General features: G+C 44.7%; 1 protein-coding gene across 1 annotated transcript; it reads left to right on the top strand.

Moving 5' to 3' along the window:
- Window positions 1-1,370: 1,370 nt before the first annotated feature.
- Window positions 1,371-19,651, top strand: LOC145361007 (surfeit locus protein 4-like). Its single transcript, XM_080216530.1, has 6 exons — window positions 1,371-1,450; window positions 5,175-5,361; window positions 13,509-13,585; window positions 14,139-14,182; window positions 15,156-15,342; window positions 17,505-19,651. The coding sequence occupies exons 1-6, from the start codon at window positions 1,400-1,402 to the stop codon at window positions 17,769-17,771; spliced, it is 813 nt and encodes a 270-aa protein (XP_080072656.1). The 5' UTR covers window positions 1,371-1,399; the 3' UTR covers window positions 17,772-19,651.
- Window positions 19,652-20,693: the final 1,042 nt, after the last annotated feature.

Here is a 20,693-nt window from a genome sequence, read left to right as displayed (position 1 = left end):
AAGAAAAGCTTCTTCCCTGCTGCTGTCAGACTTTTGGATGGACCTGCCTTGCATTAAGTTGATCTTTCTCTACACCCTTGCTATACTCTCTCATTTCCTTCTCTATGAATGGTATGTTTTGTCTGTATTGCATGCAAGAAACAATACTTTTTTCACTGTATGTTAATACATGTGACAATAATAAATCAAATTAAATCAAATCAAAGACAGTGGGTACCAAAGGGGTCAATCAACCTGACTGCCCCTCTTCTGTGACTATATTCGCTCCTGGGTGTACATGGTGAGGGAGCATGTGGTGTCCAAGGGCACTGTTAACACCTTCCGTGTCCGCTGGGCACCACGCAGACTGGGGTGCATTATTGGTCCCTTTAATCACATTTTCATTTGATGTTTTAAGTTTATTTTCCAGTTTATGCTTTGTTTCAGTTTGTTTGTTAATTTGATTTACTTGTTTGACCAAAACGACTGGTAAAAGGTGCTTGGAGAAATGCTAGATGTTTTAAACATCCATTGAGTCACTTTTTTGCCTCCCAGAAGACAAGATGCAGCTTCGTCCATTCATCAGAGCAAAGCTCTGCCTTTGCTAGTGCTTTACCCGCTGCAATGACTCGGTTTCTGGGTGATTTCCAATTCCAAACTCATTGGCCACTTTGTGTTCACTGAACTGATGCTGCTGTTGGTGAGTCACTATCCCAGTGTTCTATCAATCTGTGCCCACTCTCTCTGCACCATCACCGCAGCTCACCCTTCCGGCTCCGGGCACTGACTCCGCCCTTTCAGGTCCGCTGATTGATTGGCTCTCCCTTTCAGATCCGTTGATTGATTGGCTCTCCCTTTCAGGTCCGCTGATTGATTGGCTGGGCCCTTTCAGGTCCGCTGATTGGCTCTCCCTTTCAGGTCCGCTGATTAATTGGCTGGGCCCTTTCAGGTCCGCTGATTGGCTCTCCCTTTCAGGTCCGCTTACTGGCTCCGCCCTTTCAGGACCGTTGATTTGCTCCGTCCTTTTAGGTCAGCTGATTGGCTCCGCCCTTTCAGGTCCGCTGATTGGTTCCGCCCTTTCAGGTCCGCTGATTGGTTCCGCCCTTTCAGGTCCGCTGATTGGTTGGCTCCGCCCTTTTAGGTCCGCTGATTGATTCGCTCTCCCTTTCAGGTCGGCCTTCCTCGTACGCAGGCTAATTCTCCCTTTCGGGTCCGCTATTCCCCCTGTGTGATTTTTAATTCCTGTCTGCTTGTTCCTTTCCGGTCCGCGCACGCGCTCTGTGTTGCCGCGCTGTGTTCGAGCCCCGCCCCCTCCGTCCACGCGGGCTCGTGGCCGCTGCCCGGCGCGCGCTGAGACGTGGCAACCGGGTACGCACTGCGCGGCCCCGCGGCAGACAGACAGAGAGAGACAGCGAGCGCCATGTCGGTGCAGAGCGATGTGATGGGCACCGCGGAGGACCTCGCCGACCAGGTACCCGCCCCGGCCCCGGCCCCGGCCCCGGCCCCTCGCCCCGAGACTAGCCCCCGGGCCAGGCTGGACCCGGACCCCCGCGCCGGCACTCTGGAAACCCCGCTATTACTTGGGGCAACTGGGGCCTGAAGTGGGGGCAGCAGCCTGGGCCTCAATTTAGCCCCCCCCTCAGAGTGGACCCTCAATTTGACCCCCCCCCCTCAGAGTGGACCCTCAATTTGACCCCCCCCCTCAGAGTGGACCCTCAATTTGACCCCCCCCCCTCAGAGTGGACCCTCAATTTGACCCCCCCCCTCAGAGTGGACCCTCAATTTGACCCCCCCCCTCAGAGTGGACCCTCAATTTGACCCCCCCCTCAGAGTGGACCCTCAATTTGACCCCCCCCCCTCAGAGTGGACCCTCAATTTGACCCCCCCCTCAGAGTGGACCCTCAATTTGACCCCCCCCTCAGAGTGGACCCTCAATTTGACCCCCCCCTCAGAGTGGACCCTCAATTTGACCCCCCCCTCAGAGTGGACCCTCAATTTGACCCCCCCCCTCAGAGTGGACCCTCAATTTGACCCCCCCCCTCAGAGTGGACCCTCAATTTGACCCCCCCCCTCAGAGTGGACCCTCAATTTGACCCCCCCCCTCAGAGTGGACCCTCAATTTGACCCCCCCCCTCAGAGTGGACCCTCAATTTGACCCCCCCCCCTCAGAGTGGACCCTCAATTTGACCCCCCCCTCAGAGTGGACCCTCAATTTGACCCCCCCCTCAGAGTGGACCCTCAATTTGACCCCCCCCCCTCAGAGTGGACCCTCAATTTGACCCCCCCCCCCAGAGTGGACCCTCAATTTGACCCCCCCCCTCAGAGTGGACCCTCAATTTGACCCCCCCCCTCAGAGTGGACCCTCAATTTGACCCCCCCCCCCTCAGAGTGGACCCTCAATTTGACCCCCCCCTCAGAGTGGACCCTCAATTTGACCCCCCCCTCAGAGTGGACCCTCAATTTGACCCCCCCCCTCAGAGTGGACCCTCAATTTGACCCCCCCCCTCAGAGTGGACCCTCAATTTGACCCCCCCCTCAGAGTGGACCCTCAATTTGACCCCCCCCCTCAGAGTGGACCCTCAATTTGACCCCCCCCCTCAGAGTGGACCCTCAATTTGACCCCCCCCCTCAGAGTGGACCCTCAATTTGACCCCCCCCCTCAGAGTGGACCCTCAATTTGACCCCCCCCCCCCCTCAGAGTGGACCCTCAATTTGACCCCCCCCCCTCAGAGTGGACCCTCAATTTGACCCCCCCCCTCAGAGTGGACCCTCAATTTGACCCCCCCCCTCAGAGTGGACCCTCAATTTGACCCCCCCCCTCAGAGTGGACCCTCAATTTGACCCCCCCCCCCCCCAAGTTCTGCCTCAATTAAAAGTGTTTCAGTAATTTCTGTCACTGATGTGGTTCGAAGCAGATTGTGTATCATCTTGCAGTGTTGGGCAAACTTTCTTTGATTTATTTATAGGCACATTTACAAAGTACAGATTAGTTCTCCCATATATTGTTCTGGGAGAACAGAGTCTATTTTTCTGAGTTGTACAATTTGACAAGGTTTTCAGGGAGGAATACTGAGGTTGATCTGTGTCCACGAATGAGGACAAGAATAATTAAATCTGTGTTACTACCATTGTGAATTGTTTGTGGACCTAGGTGAGAATTGGATTGAGTTGTGATGGCCATTGGTTCTATTTCCCTGAATTAAATGACCCACAAGCACACTGCCCAGCATGTATAGCGACTTTCAAGTCAGGGGGTGAAAAAAAACGGAGTAACATTGCGTTAAACTGATGTTTTGACTTAAATAAAACCATAAGAAATAGGAGGAGGCCATTCAGCCCTTCAAGCCTGCTCCTCCATTCAATAGGATCATAGCTGATCTCACATTCCTCACATCCACTTTCCTGCCCATTCCCCATAACCCTCAATTCCCTTATTGATCAAAAATCTATCTATCTAAGCCTTAAATATACACAGTGACTCTGCCCCCACAGCTGTCTCTGGTAAGGAGTTCCAAAGAGACTCAACCCTTAGAGATCCTCCTCACCTCAGTCTTAAATTGGTGTCCGTTTATTCTGAGACTCTTCCATGAGTCTCAGAATAAATGGAATGCTGGAAACATCCTCTCAGCATTTACCTTGCCAAGCCCCTTAAGAATTCTATATGTTTCAATGAGATCACCTCTCATTCCATTAGCCTTCCTGATTACCTGCGTGCCAGCTTTCTGTGTTTCATGTATATCAACCCCAAATCCCTTTGTGTTGCAGCTTTCTACAGTTTTTCTTCATTTAAATAATACCCTGTTCTTTTGTTCTTCCTTCCAAAATAAACAACTTCCTTTGCTAAAGTCAAACTGTTTAACTGGCATGTAAATAGTTAAGTTCCAAAGTTGGTGAGCAGTTCCCCAATGGACAGTTATTTGTGCATTTCCAGCTCCGAGTACAGAGAATCGTCATGAAATGGCGCTGTTCGTAAGATCATCACAGAAGCAGTGTGAGAGCAGTCTTTGTACACAAAGGAGATTCGTACCAGGAATTTAACCCTTAATGCATAAATATTTTGAAAACAAAAGTTAGGGGGATTGGAGGAATGTTAGTAAATGGCCCACTGTTACATAGAGCGGGTGCTGATGCAACAAGCTGAATGATAAATTGGTATTTGGTGCAATCTATCTGAAAAGCTGATGGCGTGTAATGAAACTCAGTGGATTTTGAGAATAATTTATAGTAAGGTACAGGTCAGCTCCCGTTCCAGTTGGTTTAGACGATGTACATTAAAACAAGAGCAAGCATGTCTATTTTAATACTGAGAGACTTGGCAAAAGAGTTCTGGATTTTGAGGTATGTAAAAAATAGTGTTCAGTGCAGGCTTAGATATGTGCTGCAGTTGTGCAACAGATTAGTCACAGAATAAAATTCTGGATGAGACACAACTGTATTATAAAGCTCACAAATATATCTTTTTATCTCCTTTTCATGGTGAATGAAATGACGATGTTTCATTCCTACATTCTTTTATTCAGGGTGGCACAGTGACTTAGCACTGCAGCCTCAGCGCTGGGAACCCAGGTTCGAATCCTGGCTTGGGTCACTGTCTGTGTGGAGTCTTGCACCTTCTCTCCATGCCTGTGTGGGTTTCCTCTGGGTGCTCCGGTTTCCCCCCTCAATCAGAAAGACGTGCTGGTTAAGTAAATTGGCCATGCTAAATTGCTCCTTAGTGTACCTGAACAGGTGCCTAGGGGATTTTCACAGTAACTCAATTGCAGTGTTGGTGTAAACATGCGTGTTACACTAATAAATAAACTTTACTTTTCCTATGTTTAGGATGGAAACGCTGAAACTGGAATCTGAGGCATTTCTGTGCCTTAAACCCTTCACAGTTTGATCCCCAAAACTCAACCACTTGCTGAAGTTTGGTGACCCAACATTTCCCTCTGAATTTCGTGGGCTTGCTGGTTCACAAAGGCTGTTGGTTAGGATTAATCAGAGTTGCTTCATCAAAAGCTGTCACGCATTGCTTTTTCTGTGTTTTGCTGCAGATTTCTGTGCCTGGGGATAATCTGACAATTGGTGCAACAGGAATTTGGGCGGTGGGGGAAGAGAGAGAGAAGCAGGCAGTCATGACTAATTGAGATATGCTTTGCATGGTTCCTAGCCGATTTGCCTTTAGTATGACAGCATTTTTGTTTCTCTTCCAGTTTCTACGTGTGACCAAGCGGTTCCTGCCTCACATTGCCCACTTGTGTCTGATCAGCACATTCCTGGAAGATGGGATTCGTATGTGGTTCCAATGGAATGAGCAATGTGACTACATTAACATGACCTGGCACTGTGGGAACTTCTTGGCCACCATATTTGTCTTGCTTAATATGGTCGGGCAGCTAGGTGAGATTGGATTAACAATGAGCTTCATTGAGGGTGTGTGCAGTTTGCTTTTAGAGATTGGTGGCAGAACGCCAAACCTGCCTCTGAAATATTCAGGCCCTTGAGCATCTCACAAGCACTGAGATTCGTGGGATGGGAGCATTACAGCCTTCCAACCTATCCAGCTATTATATTAAATAAAAGCTGACCTACAATTCAACTTCATTTACCTATCTTTACTCAACTTCCCTTGGAGCAGCACAGTTGTTAGCACTGCTGTTTCTCAGCACCAGGTCCCAGGGTCCGTTCCAGTCCCAGGTTACTGTCTGTGTGGAGTTTGCATGTTCTCCCTGTGTCTGCGTGGGTTTCCTCTGGGTGCTCTGGTTTCCTCCCACAGTCCAAAAAAGTGCAGGTTAGGTGGATTGGCCGTGCTAAATTGACCCAAGTGTCAGGGGGGATTCGCAAGATAAATATGTGGGGTTACAGGAATAGGACCTGGCTGGGATTGTGGTCAGTGCAGACTAGATGGGCCAAATGGACGCCTTCTGTACTGTAGGAATTCTATGATAACTAACAACAAAAACTTTCCGATTTCAGTGTGAAAATTTCCATTCACTGAACATCAATTTTGAGGGAGCATGTTTAGAATTTTGCCATCCTTAGTGCTTCCGTAATGTCACCATTAATTGGCCACGCTCTCCTCCCTAAGATGAAGCTATCTTGTTCTGCGACTCTCTTCCCCTCCGCGCGCCAGGAAAGTAGATTCTCTGTATCTGCCACGCTGCATTCCCAATATGGTAAAAGCAAAATGCTGCAGACGCTGGAAATCTAAAATAAAATCAGAAAATGCTGGAAAAACCCAGCATCTGTGGAGAGAGGACCAAGTTAACATTTCCAAATCCTTCCAAAATAACGATGGGGAGAAATGTTATAGATTTTATACTGTTTAAAAGGAGATGGAGTAGGTGGTACAAAATAGAATGTCAATGATAAGTGGGAGCTCAGGTGAGATTGCACAAAGATGTCATGCAGCACAAGATAAAGGGAGTGTTAATGGCACAGGTAAGGACTAAAGAAGGTAAGATAGAATTAATAGCAGAACAGGGTGTGGAGATGACGGCATTGGACTAAGGTTGGCACAGCAAGAAATCTCATGACATCAGGTTAAAGTCCAACAGGTTTATTTGGTAGCACGAGCTTTCAAAGTGCTGCCCCTTCATCAGGTGTCGATATACACAATCTTCTTGGAGATCCTCTCCACTCACCTGATGAAGGGACAGCGCTCCGAAAGCTCATGCCACCAAATAAACCTGTTGGACTTCAACCTTGATGTGGATATGCTGGCGTTGGACTGGGGTAAACATAGTAAAAAGTCTGACAACACCAGGTTTAAGTCCAACCGATTTAGTAAACTCTATCAAATAAATCGGTTGGACTTAAACCTGGTGTTGTCAGACTTTTTATGGACTTTAACCTGGCATTGTGAGATTTCTTGCAGAAGAAGGGTCAGTGCTTTTGAAAGCAAAAACAATTGACAGATGGTCCTGCAAAGGGGCTGGGATTGGAGAATTGGATTAACTAAAAGTGTCACAGTGGAGAAGAGAGTTCATAGCCTACAGTTGTTGAACTCTTAATATCAAGCCCCGAAGGCTTTAAAGGGCCTGAAGATGTGATGCTATTCCTTCAGTTTGCGTTGGGCTTCACAGGAATGTTACATCAGGCCAAGGGTGGACATATGGGCACAAGAACAAGATGGTGAGTTGAAATGGGAAGTGACGGGAGCCATGCTTGCAGACTGAATGTTCCACAAAGTCTGCATCTCGTCTCCGTGGCATAGAGGAGACCGCATTGGGAGCAGTGAATACGATAGATGATGGTGTTGCTTTGTCTAAGAGGAGTGTTAGGGGCCTTGGATGCTGAAGAGGAAATAGGGAAAAGGATAAGTGCTACACCTTCCAAGATGGAATGGAAAGTTGGGGATGGTGGTGGGCAGGATGGAGGCAGTGAAATTGGATGCAAAGAGCTGCAGTCAACGTAGCTGTGAGAGTCAGTTGGTTTGTAATGAATATTTATAGATAGTCTTTTATCAGAGGTGGAGAGGAGGACATAAGAAGTAGGAGCAGGAGTAGGCCATCTAGCCCTTTGAGCCTGCCCCGCCATTCAATAAGATCATGGCTGATCTGTAGTGGCTCAGTTCCACTTTCCTGCTTTCGCCCCATAACCCTTAATTCCCCTACCTAGCAAAAACCTATCTACCCGTGTCTTAAATATATTTAGCGAGGCAGCCTCCAACACTTCAACGGGCACAGAATTCCAGAGATTCACCACCCTTTGAGTGAAGAAGTTCCTCCTCAACCCCGTTCTAAACTGCCCCCCTCCCCCTTATCTTGAGGCTGTGCCCTCTAGCCCTGCTGTCCTTTCTGAGAGGGAAGAATCTCTCTACCTCTACCCTATCCATCCTCTTCATTATCTTATACGTCTCTATAAGATCCCCCCTCATCCTTCTAAACTCCAACGAGTACAGACCCAGTCTATTCATCCTCTCTTCATAGTCCAACCCCCTCATCTCCGGTATCAGCCTAGTGAACCTCCTCTGCACCCCCTCCAAGGCCAAAATATCCTTGCGCAGGTGCAGCGACCAAAACTGCACACAGTACTCCAGCTGCGGCCTCACCAGTACAGTTGCAGCAAGACCTCCCTGCTTTTATATTCTATCCCCCTCGCTATAAAGGCCAGCATTCCATTCGCCTTCTTGACCACCTGCTGCACCTGCAGACTGGGTTTTTGTGACTCATGCACAAGGACCCCCAGGTCTCTCTGCACCGTAGCATGCTGAAGATGAAGGAAGGAAGGATGGAGATGAAGGAAGGAAGAGAAATGTTGGAAATGAACCATGTGAAGGTGGGAGAGGGGTGGAAATTGGAAGCAAAATCAATAAATCTTTCCAGGCCCAAACAAGGGGATGAAGTGGCACCAAAATAATCATTGATATTGTGGGAAGGAGCCCGACTACGACGGGTACAAGGAATATTATACACTAACCGACAAAAAGACAGGTGTAACTGTCGCCTGTGCAGGTTCTAATAGCCACAGCTTTTATTTGCAGAAAATGAGACAAGCTAAAGGTGAAACTGTTCATTGAGAGAATAAGTTCAACTTGGCAGAGGAGGGTGGTGGTGGACAGGGTCAGAAGCAGAGAGTCCTCAGCCCCTCCTGGTGGGAGATGGAGGTGTAGCGGTCAGTATTGGATGTCCATTCCAATATCATTTGAACATTTCAGTTTGATCATTCATCAACCTTCTAGTGCAAAGCGATTTATACCATGCAACCTGTCCAATAATTTGACCCTTTTAGGCCTGTACCCTGGTGAATCTGCACTGTTCACCCTCTAACACCAATATATTCTTTCCTAAGGTGCAGTGGCCAAACCGCAGGTGGTGCTGATTAGCCAATTTTTCTGTTGAACTGTAGAGTAACTTCGTCCATGTTGCCTTCCAGCTTCACAAATAAAGACAATCTTTCCATTTGCTTTTCTGGTGGCCTTTTGTACCTGTGTACTAGCTATTAGTGACTTATGTCCTTGAACCCTCAAATCCATTTGTTCTTCTGCAGCTTCTAGTTTTCCAACACAGAACTGTTCCGTGTATATTTCCCAGATCCAAAGTGAATGACCATTTTTTTGTTCTGCGTTTAGATGGTACCGATAAACTGCTGGTTGTCTTTGCTTCATCAAGTGGCGTTTCTTTCTTTCGTACTTCTGTTTTCTTTCAAGCATCTGGCGAACTTTACAAGGAAACTCTCTCTCCCTTCTCAATTATTTTTGTGGTGCTGGGGCTCGGGATGGAAGATGAGTTCTTGTTCAACTTCAAAATAATCATTTCCAAACCAAGCCCTTGGCTTTAAGGTCCCAAAGCTTGTTGTGATACACTAATAGGAATCAGCAAACAGGGATTGTATCACAGATCTTTCTGAGCTGCTTGGCTGGTCAGGGTTTCCTCCGGGTGCTCCCGTTTTCTCCCACAGACCAAAGGTATGCAGGTTAGGTTGATTGGCTGTGCTAAATTGACCCAAGTGTCAGGGGATTAACTGGGTAAATATGTGGGGTTATAGGAATAGGGCCCACGTGGGATTGTGCTTGGTGCAGACTTGATAGGCCGAATGGCCTCCTCCTTCACTGTAGGGATTCTATGATAAACTGTGAATTTACCTAAGAAATATTGTAATTTGTTAGGGAAATTTTGAGCTCCTGATGCTTTTAGTCTGTTGATGGGGAAATGCCTAGTAAACGGCCAAGCACCACCGTGTTAGTCAGGACACTGAGTTATATGGAGAAAAATATCTTGTACTCGGAGAGGAGAGAATGAAATGCTTTGGGTCAGCAATATCACATAATTCAAATGTCTTCTTAACATGCAATGTATGTAAGTAGACACACGAGCTCTGAACAGACAAACAGAGGGCAACAATCAGGGAAAGACAGTTCAAGCCAGGTGCCAGGGCGAATTACCAAAGATCAAGACAAAATATCTGAAAGAACAGCAATCGATGACGGTCAACAAAGAGGACAATGTCCAGGGGGTGGCTGGTGACTGCAGAAACACAGCGAGGCAAGTGGCTGAGAGGGATTTGAAAAGCATGGCGCAGACAGTTTGCTGAAACAGAGGGGAATTGTGAACAAAAACAAGGATTTTGAATTCTCTAACTGTTGGACAGGGCGGGGGGTTGGTGATGGGGTAGGAGAGGCTGTGGGTGTTGATAGAGTTTGTGTCAGAGCTTGGCAAGGATGGCGTGAAGTCAAGTCTCAAGGTATCACAGAAAACCAACTGTGGTGCAAATGAAGGAGGGGGATACATGTTTGCAGTGTAGAAGTGAACAGTGTTAATATTGCGGATGATGTGGAATTTTGAAGCTAGTGTGGACTTTCAGGGAGAGAGGGGAATAAATTGCAGTTTGTGCAAGACAGCATTGGAGAGATCCACAATGCAAGTTTGGAAGCATTTTTCACAGCAGCTGTAGAGGGAGAGCTTCAGGCGTATTGTGTTCTGAAGGTCAGATGCAATGTTGGCCACAGACTGTAGAAAGTTCAGCTTATGATTGAGCAGATTGCTGAAGATCCAGACCTGTGAGGGCAAGTAAGGGATTGGCACAAGCCGTAAGGTGGATCTGATTTTATCAATATTTTGGTTGAAAGAAGATAAAATGCGTTTAGGAATTTGGCGAGTAGTAAGATAGAATTATCAACTATGTACAGTACTGAAACAGGCCATTCAACCCACAGGTAGGTGCAAGCACATAAACCTCCTCCCATCCTCCTCAACCCAACTATATCAATGTACTGTCACTGTCTCGGGATAGCAGTGCCATCCCCAGGGCTGCATCTCCTTGCCCCTTCCATCAGGGTCGCACCCTTCCCTCCTTTCTCCACTGTTGCCTCTTCCTATAGGATAACCCCTTACGATTCAGGGTGATTCCTCTCCTCTCTCTCCCGTAGCAGTCTCCCCACTTTTCAGGTAGCCCTTTCGTCTGCCAGGGCAGCACCGAACTCCCCTTTCCTCCCCCAACCCCCAATTTGTTTAATAGTCTTTATTTTGAATTCAAAGCTTTCCCCCTCCATTCATTGTGGGTAATTATATGCCTCCTAACTTCTTTCTGAAGATTTTAAATGATTTTCCATTTGGAAATAAGGCTTTCATTAAATTCTCAACCAAATTGTGGGAATTTAATTTGGCAGCCCACCATTTTAAAAGGGAGGTTAAAGATTCTGTGTCAGTGTTTAAATGACATTGAGCTATGTAGAAGCATGGGCACACACACTGTGGCACTGTTATTATAGCACAGCCTAGAATCTCCCTGAAAACGGCATCATTCCTGGCTGGTGCGTGTGCATGTTTGTACGCTCATTTTTGTACTCATCATTTTTGTGGGTTAACCTGTGACCTTGAACATCAGCCTCTGGTTACTGTTCCAGTTTATTGTTGCCATCGGTCTTTTATTCTGGTCAGACTTTGCTATTGAAGGTGAGTTATTGGCGTGGATTTAAATGAAAAGTAGCGATGGCAGTAATTGTGTTTGGCTGTTTATTTTTCTTGCTGATGTATCCTTAATCAATGGGATCAGAGGCGTCAGTGATTTTCATTTCTGAGGGAATGTTGTTGCATTGACAACTTTCCAGAACATGTGTGTGGCTCTGTTTGTGGGATAGGGCCTCGGTGAGTGATACCTTTTGTTAAAACATGCCCGTTTTGGTTGGTTTCTTCATGTCTCGAACGTGAAGCATTTTGTCACGAGGAGAAAGTGAGTGATCAGCATCCAGAATCCCCTTACCGAGTAATTCTGATCATTGAGATACCTGGAGATCGCTGAAAAGAATTTGTAGAGAAGTAAAATCTATAATCTGTAAAAGCATCCATACTGCTATAAGACCAGCTCATTAAAAATGGTCATCTTGTAATGTCAGATTCCAGGTGGTTTCAGCAGTTGTTAGAGGTTTTCCCCAGTGTACTGAGTGAATAGTTACTTCCAATAAGCATTTGTGAAGCTTTTTTGAAAAAGCAGTGTCTCACACCCGTGAAACATGGCATGTTTGTTGAGTTTTAAACCCAAGTCACACAAGAAGAGCTTCTGTTTGTTTGCTTTTGTTCCCATGAGAGTGATAACCACTGGGTGCTGGTTGGCAGCAGTGGAAGCAGTTTAGCAGCGCAGAGTAGAGTAAACTTGCAGGATTATCTGAAGCTAATCAAGTAGAATCCCCATCCCAGCGTCTATTGGTGAAGCTGCTGGCTGGTTAATCATTTACAGTTCCCTGAAATATTCCACTGGCTCAGTTATCAAATCTGTCACAGACCAATCTCCCATTGCCAAGTACGTTGAAGCTAGCTAACCTGAAGAAAGCCTGTGACAGGTGATTTGTACAAAGGGGTATTCTGTACTTTCTTGCCTTTCAGCTTTACTGCTTACAAGCACTGTACGGTGGGAGTGGGTGATGTAGTCCATAGTGCAGAGGAGATTCACTAGGTTGATTCCAGAGTTGAGAGGGTTGGTTTATGAGGACAGACAGAGTAGACTGGGGCTATACTCATTGGAATTCAGAAGAATGAAGAGAGATCATATCGAAACATATAAAATTATGAAGGGAATAGATAAGATAGAAGTAGGGATTTGTTTCCACTGGCGGGTGAAACTAGAACTAGGGGGCATAGCCTCAAAATAAGAGGGAGCAGATTTAAGACTGAGTTAAGGAGGAACTTCTTCGCACAAAGGGTTGTGAATCTGTGGAATTCTCTGTCTAGTGAAGCAGCTGAGGCTACCTCATTGAATGTTTTTAAGGCAGGGATAGATAAATTTTTGAACAGTAAAGGAATTAAGGATTATGGTGAGCGGATGGGTAAGTGGAGCTGAGTCCATGAAAAGATCAGCCATGATCTTATTGCATGGCAAAGCAGGTTCAAGGGGCCAGATGGCCTACTCCTGCTCCTAGTTCTCATGTTGTTACGTCCAGGCTTTTGACTTTGCAGATCGTCTACAGCTCCAGCCATAACAGTTGACGCTGTATGATGTGATAAATCAGCGGTTCTGCCTGAGGAGCCCTCTATGTTCAAGAGCCTTGTAGGGTAATGCAAGGTAACTCGGAATTCACCTTCCAGCTGTGTGTTCCGAAATGGATCATTTGGTGCATCAGCATGGCCGTGAGGGAAGAGAAATGTTCATGAAATGAGCACAGCGTACTCCCAGCCAGCTCCTGTGTCCTGTACTATGACTGCTGCCCCAGTGGAGAATCTCGCAGTGAGGCTGCAGCCTGTGCTTTGGATCTACAAGTTGATTTATATTTGTAATGAAGGTAACTAATGGTTTGTAAGTTTTGGTGTAGATTGTGTGTGTTGTCTACAGAAATAAAAAGATTGGCCCTAATGGCTGTAACCACTTCCTCTGATAGAGTAACTTTCTTTGTTCCTCTATCTCTTACCCCAATTTTTGAATAATCGTTAACTCTGTTCTGAAATCTACCCTTATACAAATGCCATGTGGTAAAAAAATTGGAGGATCACCCTTGAATAGTGGACTTCTTGGCTTGTGATGCTGGGTGAAAATGACCCTGAAAGTGTCGTGTTTTAACGACTGTGTATTTTTTGTTCTTTTAATCCTGTAAACACCTGTCTTTTTATTTCTAGGTGGTTGTATCCTGGTGCTGAGTCGGAAATTTGTGCCTTATGCTTGCTGTGGTCTATTTGTACTTATTGCTATGCAGGTAAGTGCTGTGTTCACTGTCGCTCTCGCTCACTTACACCCTTATCCTTTTACTCCTGAATTGCATAAGCCCAGATATTTAATTTTCAATCATCCTTTCTTCCCTCTGGGACCGGGTGATGTTGGTGCTGCTTCATGGTGACGTTACTGAGATGAGTAACAAGAGCTATGGGCACTATACTGTTTACTGGTGTTGAACCCTTAAAAGACAAGTTTATTCTATCGAGAGGCCTTAATTAATCCTCTGTTACCACCTCCACAAGATACAATGTCACGTTCACCTTGAAATACCCCCTAATTTAGTACTCCTTGCTTGTAGCAAATTCCTTTCTGTGTGCTTTCCTGGTTAACTGCTGCCTGTATAGTGTACTATTGTGCTCTGGGAGCATAAAATGATGTGTCAAATAGATTAGTCACTCTCTCTGTTCCACCTCACAGAGCTGATGGATCAAAGGGCCATATTGTGTGCTGTAACACTATGATTCAGTGATGAACACCTACACTGACACGATTTCAGGGCAATAATGCCTGTTTTGCTATGATTGTTTTTTCAGACTGTTGCTTACAGCATTCTCTGGGACCTTAAATTTCTTATGAGGTAAGTGAATTGGTCATATTGCATGCTTCGTGATTATTGAAAGTTAACATTCAGAAGTGAAAAACATTTCTGTTAATTCCTTAATTAAGCTTGAAGATTTTAATATTGCTCACCCTCCCTTCCCTCAAAACTTCAGCTGAAGAAGTGTTTGATCAGTTGTGAGTACGAGATGGACCAACTCTTGTTTGGGTGACTGGGAGTGTATGTGCAAACAAGCTTTTAAATGTCTCCTTCCTGCCACTGTGGCCAAACCTGCTGAGAAAATGGCCAGATTTCCCGCCCTTGATGATTGCTGCCTGGCTATTTCTTTGGTGATGGGGTGGGCGTGGTGGCACCATGGTAAGCACTGCTGCCTCACAGCGCCAGGGACCTGGGTTCGATTCCTGGCTTGGGTCACTGTCTGGGTGGAGTCTGCACATTCTCACTGTGTCTACGTGGGTTTCCTCCGGGTGCTTTGGTTTCCTCCCACGCTTCAAAGATGTGCAAGTTTGGCAGATTGGCCATACTAAATTGTCCCTTAGTGTCGGGGGCTAGCTAGGGTAAATGCATGGGGAAAGGAGCTGGGTGGGATTGTGGTCGGTGCAGAAATGATGGGCCGTGTGGCTGCCTTCTGCACTGTAGGGATTCTATGTTGAATGGAAGCAATTTGAACTGGTGGTTCTGGGTGCACAGACTACTGATGCTTGCTGTCCAGGCTCAGATAGGTCACATGAATGAAATAACACAGGGGAGGGGCTACCAGATACAAATAATCGATCTTCAGAGGGAAGAGAATTTAGGAAAGAGAAGCTTTGATTAGAAATACGTATCTTATCCCTATTTTCTGTGCACAATGGGAATCAATTTGTGCTGCCTTGAGTTATGTCTAGAACTTTTCAATGTTTGGAAGAAGTATAGCATTTTTCCACATTGTTTAATGCTGTAACGTTTAATGATTTGGACTCACTTTTAATCCCTCCCCCAACAAATTTAGGAACCTTGCCCTTGGAGGAGGCTTGTTGCTGCTGCTGGCTGAGTCTCGATCCGAAGGGAGAACCATGTTTGCGGGGGTTCCTACTATGAATACAAATTCCCCGCGTCAGTACATGCAGCTGGGAGGCCGCGTGCTGCTCGTCCTCATGTTTATGACTTTGTTACACTTCTCCTTGAATGCGCTTATGGTGAGTGACTGGAAAAGATGCCAAATATTGGCATGTTAGTTCAGTGTAAGGCAAATACCGTGATAAATTCGATTCTGACTGTCTGCTCCAGGTTATAGTCAGAGGAACCCTCCGTTATTGTACATTGTTAGTTGAGTTAACTTGTAACCTCCAGCATTGTGCTAGTCTTAACTGCATTTAGCTCAGGTCCACATGTGAAGAGGAAGATATTCTAACTGCTTTCCTTGTCTCTGCCTGGCCCCCTTTCCATCTCCCAGCAGTAGCTCGTGCTCTGCTGCATACTACTTTCTGGTTACATTTTTCACAGTAACTTCATTGCAGTGTTAATGTAAGCATTACTTGCAATACTAATAAATAAACTTTAAAACTTCACATTTTGATACCAGAGGGACTCGACTAGTTCAGTAAATTGTTCAATTTATGAAGCATCTGTTAGATATGCTGAGATTACTAATCCCAACATTATGAATTTGGGGACTGAAGATTATATATTTCAGAGATTTTAAAGTGAATTCTTTCATGCTTATGATATTAACAACAAAACAAGCAAATTACTTTGGCTTATTGTTGATGCAGAACAGTTTTTGACTTGTCTGCATTGTGTAGATGATATTGCATGTACTCATGTCGATCTCTGCCGGACTTCGTCCTTGCTTAGTCTTTGACTATCCCATTGTAACTGCCAGCTACACAGATTTTCCTTAGTATTATCTGCAAAATGGATGTAACTTAATTCATGCGTTTTTTTATATATATTTTATGTGAAAATCTGAGGCTGCATAGACCTCTGTGGAACATATTCTGCCATTAAGTGTTTCCTTTATCCCTAACCTCTGCCACCTCCCCCAATCCATTACTAGTTCTTTGTTCTCCAGTTTATCGTGTGAACCCTAGAAACTGTACAGATGGTGACATCAAACAAGAGTCTTTCTCAGTGAAATGATAGACTGGAATATAAAGGGCAGAGGTTATGTCTGTTATATAAAGTTGTGATTATGCCTGAGTACTTGTTCAATTCTGGGCACTGTATATGTGGTTGATTACTGTCATATATATTAACATACACTGAAAAGTATTGTTTCTGGCATGCTATGCAGACAGAGCATACCATTCATAGAGAAGGAAACAAGAGTGCAGAATGTAGTGTTACAATCATTGTTAGGGCGTAGAGAAAGATCAGCATTGTTAGAGAGTTAAAAAGAGTTAGAATGAAGTTTTAGAAGCATAGAGAGTAAAAGATGGAACTAGAAAGTATGCTGGGCACAGCTTGCAAGAAATGTCCTCATTCTGGTGCCATCTTGGAATAAGATTTTATATCTGGTAAAGATATGCAAGGGAATTTCAGGATTTTGACCCAGCAACTGTGGAGGAACTCAGGCCCACTCCTCTGTTTCACCATTCAGTTAGATCTGAACCATAACAATTCTAATTTTGTTCTGTATTGTTTAATATTCATGTCTAACAGAAACAAGCTACCTCAGTTTTCACATTTTCAATTAACCCAGCTTCAGAGGTTTATTTTAGAAATAGTTCTAGATTATCCTGCCATCACTTCTGAATATCTAGCTGTAATTTGAAGAGTATTCTGCCTTGTCACTCACCAGAGGAAACATTGTGGCTAGAATCTATCAACTCTTTAAAATGACCCACCTCAGTGACATCATATCCGAATACTCTGTGCAAGTGAATGCAAACCTAATGTATGCAACCTGCCCTTGATGTAACCCTTTCAGCCCCTGGTGAAGCTGCGGCCAAGATAAGCCTTCCACACACCTGACGAAGGAATAGTGTTTCCGAAAGCTTGTGGGTTTACTACCAAATAAACTGGTTGAACTTTAACCTGGTGTTGTGAGACTTTTTACTGCGATTCAAGAAGGCAGCTCACCACCACCTTCTCAAGGGCAACTAGGGATGGGTAATAAATGCTGACCTAACCAGTGACACCCATGTCCCAGGTACAAATAAAAATAAATAATACTTGTGCTGGTGACCTACGTAATTATGTATTACCATGCAATGTTTGGAAGGAATGAGAGTGTCCATGGACCTTTACTGCGTCACGAGTCAGTGCCTTTGAGAGCTGGGGAAGGCAGTAGGGAAGATTTTATTCTGAAATCAGATACTGTATTCCTTAAATATATACTGCAATTTTCCTGTCCTAGATTCTTCAAGATATTGTTGGAACTACTTTGATAATCCTGGTGGCGATTGGATTCAAGACTAAGTTAGCTGCCCTCACACTGGTCATCTGGCTCTTTGCGTTGAACCTGATCCAGAATCCGTTCTGGAGTATCCCGGTTTACAAGCCCATGCATGACTTCTTAAAGTATGACTTTTTTCAAACCATGTCTGTGATCGGTGGCCTTCTCTTAGTAGTAGCACTGGGGCCCGGTGGAGTCTCGATGGATGAGCATAAGAAGAAGTGGTGAAGAGGCTCTTTGGAAGAGAAATATATATATATATATTTGTGTAATTTTTTAATTATTTTTACTACCGTATCAGTTCTCTCTGAATCCAAATAGTTTTTTTTCTCCCCCTATCCGATTTCCTCCGTGTGCAGCATAAATTAAAGATCACACATATCCATTTTACTCTTTTTGACTTTTCTCCCAGTATTTAAATATGAGGTGATGTTAAAACCAGTGCCAAAATTTACCAGGACTTCAGTTCTGGTATATTTCTCCACAGCATCCGTTGGTACTGCTTAAGCTGGAGGACTGTTTCTTCTCTGTTCTGATGTTTCAGACAATCTATTTCACAAATTTCTGTGCGCAGGCTGACTTGAGGAAGTTAGAATATTCTGAGGTTTGATAGATGGATGTTGCCCTATCTGCAGTCAGGTGTGTTGCATGAGACTATTAAACATTCCTTAACCTTGAACCATTCCAACTTGTATCATGAATAAAACAAAGGATTCTCTGACAAGTTGGACCAGCTCATCTTGATATTCTATTTGATGGTGTAATGAATGGAATATTCCGATTCTGTGAACCTCAATATGTAGTACAGCTGCCTTGCTGCAGTCTGAAGTGCCTTGCACAACAGCGGTTTTTATGTGTTGAGTATCAACCTGGGTTGTTCTTGTGCAGACAGCAACTTTGCGACGATGCTCGTGTCCCATTCCCCACCGCAAGTAAAGCACAGCTGTTTGGTTAAAAAGCATTTTTGTTCTTGATTGTTATTTTAAAATTACCTCTCTGGCAAAATAGCGCCTGCGTAATTGAACCAAAGGTGTGCCTAATCCTTTTACACTGTCTGACAGTCAAGGAATCAATTGGAAAGAAACTTGGTACCATTCTTAATGTAGAATCTTTTGACGTCCTGAAGCTCAAGTTCTTGAGTTGTTGGCAATGTTTTACTTTCCATTATCAGTTCTTTAACTATAACAGTGCTCGGGTGTTTTTTTCCATGTGTTTGGTGTCACTATATTTTATTAGCTAACTTCAGAAGACCAAAGTCAGGGTATTTTTTTGGCCAAGAGGTGCCCTGGACTGGTGCACAGTGGCTCCCCTGTTAGACAAATTATGATTTAAGGTTATTGCCCCTTGTTTGGATCCCTTCAGAGGCAGTGGGGAGCTTCTTCACATTCCCACAGTCCAAAGATACGCGGGTTAGGGGGATTGACCATGCTAAAATTGCTTCTTAGTGTCAGGGGGACTAGCTAGGGAAAATGGCATGGGATTATGGGGATATGGCTTGGGTGGGATTCTGGTTGGTATAGGCTTGATGGGCCGAATGGCTGCACTGTATGATTCTATGATTCTAGAAATAGTTTTCTTTCTCCTCATGCTGGTATTCAGCATAGTACAGATAATGTTAAACGGTTTATGGAAGAAATTCATCTAATTTTGTGAGGCCATGTACCACATTTGCCAGTCATGTGATTTTTATTTATAACTTGAGGGGTGTGAAGATGCTCAAACAAATATTTGGATGGCCAGATCTTTGACCAGTGGGCTTCTCACTACTGTCTTTCTCACTGAGGTTGAAGCAATGCAGGATCTTGGAGGGAGTGGGAGAAGGCCACGCGTTGACACGTGTAAACGTTGCGACCCTTCCATAAATTTGACCTTTTGCTTTTAAAGCCTTGTTCAATCCTGCGGTAACTTTTTCACCTATGCCTCAGATACACAAATTGCCAAAACAATCTGTTACAACTGCATAATGATTTTTATAAACTGTGTTCAATACAAAAGTGTCTTTAATCTGCGGCAGTAAGTGCAGGCAATGCTGACTCTTGAATGTCTTGACATTGTGGTTGTATTTGCAATTCTGCTGGAAGACTCATTAAATGCATTGTAAAACTGTTCTTTGTTCTCCTATGTAATGAGTGTAGCTGAAGCCACAGTCCACACCAACGCTTAATGAGCTACAAAGAGAGCTAATGTTATCGCACCTGTGTGGCAGATTTAAATTAATTTCTGATAACGATCAGGCTGGAAAATCGTGTGCTTTAAGATCAAAGTTCCGGTGAAGACAGAGAAAAACGAGCTGCTTTCTTGGTCAATAATCTTTCAGACTAAACTGTGTCTGAAGCAGGAAAAGAAATCCAGGGTGTTGAGGTTCCAGTACACCCTTACTTCACCGGAAATGTGAAATTCAGTTACTGAATACACTAAGAGTTCACTCAACAGTCACCATCACCAGAATTAATGATGCATGCACTATGCATCATTAATTCTGGTGATGGCTACTGTTAGAGGGCTTGACATCTATATATGTGCGTGTATATGTTTGTAATAGGTAGCCTCCTGAAGCCTTAGCTCAGTTGATGGCACTCTTGGTTCTGGGATAAAGTTGTGGATTCACGCCTCTCTAAGAAGGTCAGGTCTCCCCGAGACGTTCACAGGAGATATTACACTGAGGACATCATTGTTCTTTTAATTAATTGTTATTTGAACATCATGTTAACATTTCTCCCTTGCTTATTCATCCCTAACAGTAACTGACCATTGATCTTATTTTACTATTTATGGGTGCAATCGGTTGGGTTGTCACACAAATGATAGTACTAAAGTATTAATTGGAGAAACATTTTAGGATCTTTTGAGAATATAATGAGGCATACCATAAATACTAGTTATGAAGATTGTTCTCATTCATTGAAACGGTAATAAGATTAATGGTCAAACTCCCCAGTGGCCCTGTGGGGAAAGGCTCCCTGCTGTGGTGCCAGGCATAGAAACCTGACAGTGCAGAAAGAGGCCATTTGGCTCATCGAAACTGCACTGACACTCCAAAAGACCATTCTGTTCGTACCCTCCCCTCCGCCCTATTATAATCCCACATATTGACCACCAGTAATCCACCCAACCTCCACTCCTTGGGACACTAAGGAGCAATTCAGCACG

Source organism: Carcharhinus amblyrhynchos, chromosome 33 (genome assembly GCF_965287045.1).
Source record: "Carcharhinus amblyrhynchos chromosome 33, sCarAmb.v2.hapA, whole genome shotgun sequence".
Taxonomy (NCBI): domain Eukaryota; kingdom Metazoa; phylum Chordata; class Chondrichthyes; order Carcharhiniformes; family Carcharhinidae; genus Carcharhinus; species Carcharhinus amblyrhynchos.
This window is presented reverse-complemented; position numbering and strand designations above follow the sequence as displayed.

What these genes read in the sequence shown, in the direction of transcription:
- LOC145361007 (XM_080216530.1), top strand. Translation starts at nt 1,400, where the DNA reads ATGTCGGTGCAGAGCGATGTGATGGGCACCGCGGAGGACCTCGCCGAC. An exon ending in TAATATGGTCGGGCAGCTAG is followed by an intron (nt 5,362 to 13,508) that starts GTGAGATTGGAT and finishes TTTTATTTCTAG; the next exon opens with GTGGTTGTATCCTGGTGCTG. An exon ending in TCTCCTTGAATGCGCTTATG is followed by an intron (nt 15,343 to 17,504) that starts GTGAGTGACTGG and finishes TTCCTGTCCTAG; the next exon opens with ATTCTTCAAGATATTGTTGG.